Source organism: Salminus brasiliensis, chromosome 5 (assembly GCF_030463535.1).
Source record: "Salminus brasiliensis chromosome 5, fSalBra1.hap2, whole genome shotgun sequence".
Lineage (NCBI taxonomy): Eukaryota > Metazoa > Chordata > Actinopteri > Characiformes > Bryconidae > Salminus > Salminus brasiliensis.
The window spans coordinates 43,580,973-43,589,593 of NC_132882.1; the positions used below are offsets into that span (position 1 = coordinate 43,580,973).

Here is an 8,621-nt window from a genome sequence, read left to right on the forward strand (position 1 = left end):
ATAACAGGACATTACAGCGGACGTTCTCAGAAGGTACATAAAGGAGTTAAGGTTCTGCAGGGTGGAGCTATTTTACAGTGGAACCTGAAAACAGACCATAATATCTGACCCTTTTACAAAACCTCTCACTGAATTGCTCTGACCGTTTTGCCAGCGGGAGAACCGCAGAACCATTTGCTTGCCTTCCTCTGCTTATAAACCAGCACTGAAGAACCTGTTCAGAACCGTGTAGAGGAGGCTAACGCTAATGCTAACACACAGTCAGAAGGGACCATTGGGATGTTCAGCACCGCAGTCTCGAGAGCGCCTCAGAATAATGGGATAAATTCAAAGAATGGAATCTGAGCTGCTGAGATTCAAAGCTGGACGGGTTTAAAAGAGGCAGCTGATTAATTTAATGACAGACGACTTTATTGCACTTTCCTTTCGGTCGACTTTAAGAAAGAAAGAAATGTCCGAAAACAAATTTTTAAAAAAGTTACAAAATCAAGATACATATTCATGGTAACAACTGGCAAAATTAGAAGTACACAGGATGGCAATAGACAAGCTTGAAGATATCTGAACATAAAACCATCAGTAAAAGCAAGGAATACAGAACAGAAAAACACAAAGGTGATGCTGATGATGGAATAGGCACTCTGGCCGTCCTTCATTTCCCACAAAGCACCTAAACGGACTCCCCTATACTGCTTTTTTTTCTCATAATATTCGACCACAGGTGTGTAAAATGCATAGATCTGAAGGTGCCAAAGCAACTGCACTGAATTTTGGGTAAATCAGTCAGAATGAACTGTAAACTGGGCTCTGTGTACAATATTTATTGACATATTATTGTGGTAAATTCCAACAAAACACACGTTCCTGAGCATCAATGTTCCATTAAATGAGGGAATGACCAGTACTGCATTAAAGCACAGTGCAGTTAATACCATTAGTTTCTGATAATAATGATCAATGTCCTGTAACTGTTAGGGCTCGCTTTATCTGTACCAATGTATCAAACCTCAAATATTTACTCTAATATTACCAAAATATCTAAGATGTTAGATTTTGGCCATATAGCTTAGTCCTAATTATAATAATATTTAATAAAGTAAAGCATTTTTTTGGTGCACTGTTCTGGGTTTATTGTATGTAATGTAAACAAGTTGTGCAATATGAATCGTACCAAAGGAATCACATTCGTAACGCAAATTTGAGATTTTACGATTCACTGAATCATTTGCAATTGAATCGAATTGTTTACAAGGTCCCAGATTTACAGTGTAAGCTGTAAGCAAAAGATCTGAGGTAATACTATTGAGAAGCTTCATTTTTTTTACTGTACGGTAGCTGTATTTACCTTTACTGTATTACATTTTTGGTTAGGTTTTGTGCTCTGTATGTTTTCTATTTGTTCCAAACTATGAATTATGTGCAGTTTTTTCAGTATATCTGTAACAGGCAATACCAATGAAGGCATTCGTGGTCTGCTGTGCTTAATCCCTCCGTCTGTCTGCATTCAAAACTGTACTTACATCCAATTTCTTCAGCAACATTATTTCTTTGATGGTTAAAAAAAGCCAGACGTTTGCCAGTGAACTGCACGGTCAGCCTACGGGGTCTCCGTGCATCTGTGCCTCGACAGCAGACCGGCCGGTCAGTCCGAGAGGGAGGCGATGTTTATGATGTCCGTTCATGAGGATCGCAGAGAAGCGTAATCAGTCAGAGAGCAGTAACGACGTTCAGGCAAGACAGCTGCTGTTCGGATAAATACGAGGTTAAAAAGCTAGAAGGCGTGAGAGGTGAGAGTCGAGGGGTTACACCGACTCCATCAGCAGCTCCTCCATGTCGGTCGACTCCAGCTCTCGGAAAGCAGCGTGGGTGCCGATCACAGCCAGCGTAGCTCCTGCACAAAGCATAGAGGCACAAGAGAAACTTAACGGATACAAATAGAGCAGATTACAATTTTATTATTTATAAACCCAAATATACAATCATAAACAGCTTAAATGAAACGGATAAATACATTTTGTGCAAACAACAAATTAAATAAAAGAATATTAACAATAATAACAGTACATAATAATTGCTAATACTAAACATAAAACAAAAAGGGATACAAAGTAAACTCATCTCACAAAAACGAACTTAAATAGAAATAATTTTTTTTTTATTATGATAATATTATTACATAAATATTATTATGAACTATCATTACATGGCTAATGCTAAAACTTACATCATCATATCATTAAATACATAATACTAAAAAGAATATCAATTAGTTATTATTAGTATTAGTATTTTCTATTCAAATATATAAGGAGTTATTGCTATTTTACATTATATTTACTTTATTATTAATGTTCCATGTTTGAAAAAAAAAATCAATTGGTCATCAAACAGCTAATATTAAAAACAAAAGTAATATTAGTTTACTTTTGATCTAGTATCACAACAACAATACTAATACTATCACTACTACTAATAATAATAATAAATAAATACATAAATGTAAATACATAAATGTAATTTATATTTACTATTACATTATTATTGATAATGAATGTTTAAAATAATCCTAACAAATGTCAACATGATCATATCATTAAATAGATCCTACTAAAAATAGATATTATTATTATTATTATTATTATTATTAATACGTTTTTTAACATATGTATGCGAATATAAAAACACTGTTATTGCTATTTTGCAGTATATTTACTTTATTATTAATGTTAGCTGGTTAATAAAATAATAATAGTACTAATAATATTTACAATTATAATATTTAAAGCTTTATCTGAAGCCATAAAAATAAAACAATTATAATAATAAAGCAAAATAAAAACGGCCATAGTGCAATCGGCACCGCCCACTCCGTGATGGCAGGCGGAGCCAGAAGTATTTCACCGTTCTACAACCTACAGAACGCACACGGCAAGATCCAACACCTCACTGATCCACACTTCAGACAGGCAGAGGACTCTTACCCAGCACCCAGAAAACCGCCGCTCCAGCGCCGGCCAGCCAGAACACGGGCAGGGAGACCGCTCCGGCCAGGCCCAACTGATGACCATGGGTCAACTCGCGCCCTGAGGAAGGGGAGAGGGCAGAACGCACACAGTGCCAAGATGTTTACTTAGACTATTTGCTTCCGAGAGCCAATGAACCCAAAGGCACATGAGAACGCTCTCTCGCACTCACCGAAAACAACCAGCTTGGATTCCAGGGACTTCAGGTGGATGATGTAAAAGGCACCGGCAAAAACAGCCAAGGCAATCAGAAGCATGGGGGAGCTGATACTGTCAGAGAGAGAGAGGTGGAGTCAGAGTCTAAATTCTCTCAAAGTGCTGAAAATTATTGAGGTCGTGCTTATATATTGTACCATAACTTCATGTAATCATGTCATTCTCGTGACAGGCCGAGCCCTACCCTCGAGTTATTACCCTCATATTTGTTGCTCACACTCAGAGGCTGCCAGGCAGCTTAAGGGTCCACTACAGAGTCAACAGCCGCAAATGAACACGTCCAGTCACGGACAGTTTTATGTGGCCAAGAAATGAAGAGTTTCTAAAAGTTATGTATTATTTTTACTTGAGATTCTTAACACTCTCTTAGTCCTGCTCTGGAGATGTAAATATGATTCGGACAGTGGTAATTCAGCCTTATAGGATACACTTTTATTATAATTATAATAAAATTATCAGCATTTCATTATTTTACAATTATATTGCTTTAAATAATCATTGGTTTTATAATAAGTTGCTGTTTTCATGATATGAGGTTTTTGTGTAACAGCATTGTTTTCATCCAATATAACATTTATTTAAAAAAAGTATTTGGACACCTGCTCATTCATCATTTCTTCTTTTAAAAAAAAAAAAAAAAAGATTCTGCTTTCTAGACTTTCTACTAGATTGTGGAGGAGCAGCGTTAGTGAGGTGAGGATATCTAATGATGATGATGATGATGATAATGATCATCGCCCCACTTAAAGTAGCGGAATGCATTTATTATTTAGAAGGGGTGTCCACAAACATCTGGACATGTTTTTTTTATATTTCAAAATTGCACTGAAATGATCTGTACAATTGCTGAAGTCTGAGATTCTTACATGCAGTAGAGGATGAGCCCCAGGAAGATGAAGGTGTAGTTGCTGTGGTACGTGTCCAGGTTTCTGACCACACGCTGACACAGCTCTCCGAAGTTCTTCGGCTTGGAGAACTTGCGCTGGTCCACAAAGCCCGTCCAGGGGCGGATGGATTTCCGGCGACGGTCCAGCCATTCCTTCAGCACGCTACCGGACAGACCTTTAGGAAGCAGCCTGAGAGTGCGGGAAGACAGAGCAGCGTATGTCTGTTAGGGACGCTTTGCAACGTGCAAACAACAACAACAACATCTCAAGGAAGCCCAGTATATCCAGCTGACATCCCACACTGGGTTTATCTACTCATGAAGTCTCATGAAGATAAATCAGGTGAGCTGCTGGGGAAACTGAAAATAGCCCCCTGCCACCAGTGGAAAGTGTGAGGGTCTTTGGTTGCCACTTTATGTACAACACAAGCACAGGACGTCCCCACGTCTGATTGACATGTCTGCCGAGACGCTGATCTAGACTGATATATCAGCCATAACTTTGAAGGTGTCCTTCAGCAGATCCTTTAAGTCCTGCAAGTTGTGAGGTGGGGCCTCCATGAGAATCAATGGTAGGTACTTTTGGTAGGTACTGACCACTGCACAAAGGTGTCAAGTATTCGCATTCATTCCTCAGGTAGAAGTGAGTGGAGATACTAGGGTTTAAAAAAAAAAGACTGAAGTATTAACTGAAGCTTTTTACTCCAGTAAAAGTATAAAAGTACTGGTTTCAGAACGACTTCGAGTAGAAAAGTAAAAGTAATGGAAGGAAAACAAAGGCAGAAAGCTTAGGCCGCGCCACAGGGGTCTATAGTGCTCCCTAATATATCCACCCCATTCACAGGAACCACTGTAGATGAAGATAATCTATGTTTTTAATGTTATGGCTGATCTGCGTGTAATTCTTCTCACCTGCTTATTATTCCAGCTGCGGGCAGCTCCTCTGACTCACTGCTGAAGGGGTCGCTCATCTTTGAGTCCATCTCTGATTTCTAAAATCACAGACACACACAAGAGCAAACATACATGTGGTTAGATTGGACTGCAAGCTTAGATTAGACTGACCTGGCGATGTCTGATCATTTGAGTGATCATTGAATCCAGTACGAATAACGCGGTCTAATGGATGAGGTCGAATCCCAACCCACATCGCTTTGACATCGGCGGCCTGAGTCAGAGAGGGCACAGTTGGCCAAGCTCTTCCCTAATTTTCTAGCCTTCTATCGCCAGCAGCATTAGCTAACTGGGCGGGTCTGCAAAACAATTAGGCCAGTCTGGCTCTGTCTCTACTGAGCAGCAAATCTGACAACATGACCCTGGCTAATCACCCAGCAGGCATTTTGGACGTCAGACAGATGTGCATATAGTGGAGTTAGCACTATTTAGCTAAATATACAAATGTAACAATTAGGGAGGTTATAAAATATAAAGTAATATAACGTAATAATTTATTTGATAGCTATGAAATTATCTTCGTGTTGATCATTTAAGGTGGAACGGCGAAATTCGCAAAAGTAGCTGGTGAAGCTAATGGAAAATCTCGGTCACTGCATGTCCAGCCCTTCAGGGTCGTAAAAGAAAAAATAATTAATTCAACTCATTAACTAAAATTAATTAAATTTGTGTTTTTAACTAAGCTACCCCACCGAAACAGCGACGTACACAACAGGCAAGTTACTAGCTAAATGTTGGCCTTATTTCCAAAGAACGGAATGGAACCACTGCGTTCACGCTTTCTACAGTCATTGATTAGAACTAGAGCTGGGCAATATGACAAGTGTTTATCATATCGCGATAAATTATGTTACTGTAGTACAATCGTGTGTATCGTCAGTGCTTAAAGAGTGTAATCAGTTATTTAATTCAGTGGAGTGAAGCATATTTTCAGTAAAAGTCACAGTACTCAGTATGGGACTGTATTTGGATAGTAGTTTTTAAATGTTTACACAGTTGGTGCATTTTGTTTACATGACGAAATATTGTGATAAATATCGTATATCGGAAAAAATGTCTTTAAATATCATGATAACATTTTTCCACATCGCACCAACTCTAGTTAAAACTAGGGCTGGGCAATACAGTAAAAAAAAAACAACTAGATCACGATACATGTAATCACTGAATAAATACTTAAGTACCGACAGATTCTTGTACACTACTACTCAATTAACCCGGTCTAATTACACTGTTAGTGATGAAACCTGCAGCTAATCACTAACAGTCTCCTCCATATGCTAAAAAAAAAATAAATCACGGTACGATAAAATATCGTAATATTGCCCAGCTCCATTTTGAACCCATTTCATTTTTGCCCTAACAATGATGCGAACATCCAGACATCGGGTATTTCGGAGAAATTACACAGATAGCTTTTCTCGGTCAGTCCAAATCGCCTTCAAATGAAGTCGTCGGGCCTCCTCTGGTAGAACTAGTTAGTGGTTGAAAAGGCGTGTCAACGGAAACTCGTCACTCCACGTCCAGCTTTCAGGGGTTTGTGAAAGAATGCGAGACATCCTGTTTCACCGGTCTGTGACGCCATGATTACTTCGTTAGTTTCTCAAAAATGGCTTAAAACACCAATACATGCATAAATATCGCATTTTAATTCAATAGCTTTGATGCCTGTATCTGAAAACCCTTGATATAGGCCACGTTAGCTCATTGATGTCCAACAACCAAGCAAAAATAAAAAGTTCGGATTGCTCTGAAGGTACGACATTTGGTAGACTTTTAGCTTAGATGAACATCTATCAATGTTCACTGTGTTTCTTTGAAGACAGTGATAGCAAACCATTATTATTCTTGACTCTGTCTAATCACCCAGCAGGCATTTCGGACGTCAGACAGATGTTGGACGACGTCAAACCAGCGTTCCAACGTTAGACAGACGTTGAACATTTAAAAAAAAAAAAAAAACATATCAACGCCTAACGACGTTAGAATGTCACGTTTTGTAGACGTGTTGTTACCATGTCAACTAAACGTTGGTATTTAGGTCAATGTGGCGTTGGCTTGTGACGTTTGAGAGACGTTAGATTTCGATAAATTAACGTTAAAACGTTAAAAAGTCGTGTTATTATGTGGATATAGTGTAGTTAGCGCTAGTTAGCTAAATATAAAAATATAACAATTAGGGAGGTTATAAAATATAAATTAATATAACGTAATAATTTATTCGATAGCAATGAAATTATTTTTAGGCATAATTTACTTTCTGTGCGAGTTAGAAATGTTTATTTTATTTGATAAATTTAGTCTATTTTACAATTATCCGTTCCACCTTAAATGGTGCAGCAGTTACATTCAGGCGCCTCAGGCGCCTGAATGTAACTGCTGCACCATTTAAGGTGGAACGGCGAAATTCGTACAAGTAGCTGGTGAAGCTAATGGAAAATCTCTGTAATTGTATGTGCAGCCCTTCAGGGTCGTAAAAGAATGGCAAAAATATCGTTTTAACACATTTTTATAAATATTATAAATAATTAATTCGACTAATTAACTAAAATTTATTAAATTTGTGTTTTTACTAAGCTACCCCACCGAAACAGCGTCGTACACAACAGGCAAGCTGCTAGCTAGCTAGCTACGCCCTGTACAAAATAAAAGCTGGGTAAGTGCTAACTAAATAAAGCAATAGCTTATTAAAATATACCTTAAAAATCGTACAAAAATGAGGAAAACCTTTCTTACTCCAATGCCAGTCCGGTTTGTGTTGGGCGGATGATGTGGAGCTGCTGCTTCTTCTTCTTCAATAGTTTTTAAGGCAGACTGAACACTGCCATCTACAGTGAACCCTGTACGCCTGTGTCAAAAGTATCCGGACAGCCCATAAACAGGACAACTACTCAAGTAGCCAAGTACTGTCAGGTGTTCAGTAATACACTACACACACACACACACACACACACACACACAATACTCATATATACACACAGGAGACACACACACAAGGTCAAAGCCAAGCATTGGTGTGGTCAGAGGGGTGCATTGGGGTGCACAGTGTCTTTGGGATGATGAGCCAGCTGGAGGGGCAGAACTAATCATCTAACATCATTACCTGATGCTCTCATGTGGCTGAATGCAATCAAACCCTCCCCTAAGCAGCTGTCTGGACATATAACAGTACATATGTCAGCACTGCAATGTAGCATTGTCAACATTGTGAGTTGATAAACTTGAGGATTGATATTAAAAGCAATACATTTCTTATATAAATAAGTTCTTATTATGTTGTAACAATAAAGAGCATTTCAATATCAAGGCAGAGACATAATAGTGTATTAAGACCCCTTGAATTAATAAACTGTCCCCTCAGTTTAATAAATCATAAATTCAGAGGAATCGATGTATTAAATCGGGAAGTATGATTTTTAATTATTTATTAAATCATTTATTAAATTGAGGAAATATTTAAAGTCCATAATTAATCATTTTCTACCATGATACTTCACAAGCATAATAATGATAACACATGGAGCAATAATAATAATAATAGT

General features: G+C 38.1%; 1 protein-coding gene across 3 annotated transcripts; it reads right to left on the reverse strand.

The window, feature by feature from the left end:
- Positions 1-389: 389 nt before the first annotated feature.
- rabac1 (Rab acceptor 1 (prenylated)) lies at positions 390-7,915 on the reverse strand. 3 transcript variants are annotated; one of them, XM_072680538.1, is made up of 6 exons: positions 7,816-7,915; positions 5,038-5,117; positions 4,106-4,315; positions 3,196-3,293; positions 2,982-3,083; positions 390-1,891 (listed from the first exon to the last, which is right to left on the reverse strand). In XM_072680538.1, exons 2-6 carry the CDS (start codon positions 5,106-5,108, stop codon positions 1,803-1,805), a joined length of 570 nt encoding a protein of 189 aa, XP_072536639.1. In that variant the 5' UTR covers positions 5,109-5,117; positions 7,816-7,915; the 3' UTR covers positions 390-1,802. The 3 variants fall into 3 exon arrangements, with proteins under 3 accessions (XP_072536639.1, XP_072536641.1, XP_072536640.1); XM_072680540.1 differs by having other exon boundaries at positions 7,807-7,915; XM_072680539.1 differs by having other exon boundaries at positions 7,778-7,915.
- Between the last annotated feature and the right edge of the window lie 706 nt (positions 7,916-8,621).

Excerpts from the sequence above, each read along its gene's own strand:
- rabac1 (XM_072680538.1), bottom strand. The coding sequence starts at position 5,108 with ATGGACTCAAAGATGAGCGACCCCTTCAGCAGTGAGTCAGAGGAGCTG. Across the intron at positions 3,294-4,105 it reads GGGCTCATCCTCTACTGCAT|TATCAGCTCCCCCATGCTTC; the intron begins GTAAGAATCTCA and ends TCTCTCTGACAG. Across the intron at positions 1,892-2,981 it reads GGCGGTTTTCTGGGTGCTGG|GAGCTACGCTGGCTGTGATC; the intron begins GTAAGAGTCCTC and ends TGCTTTGTGCAG.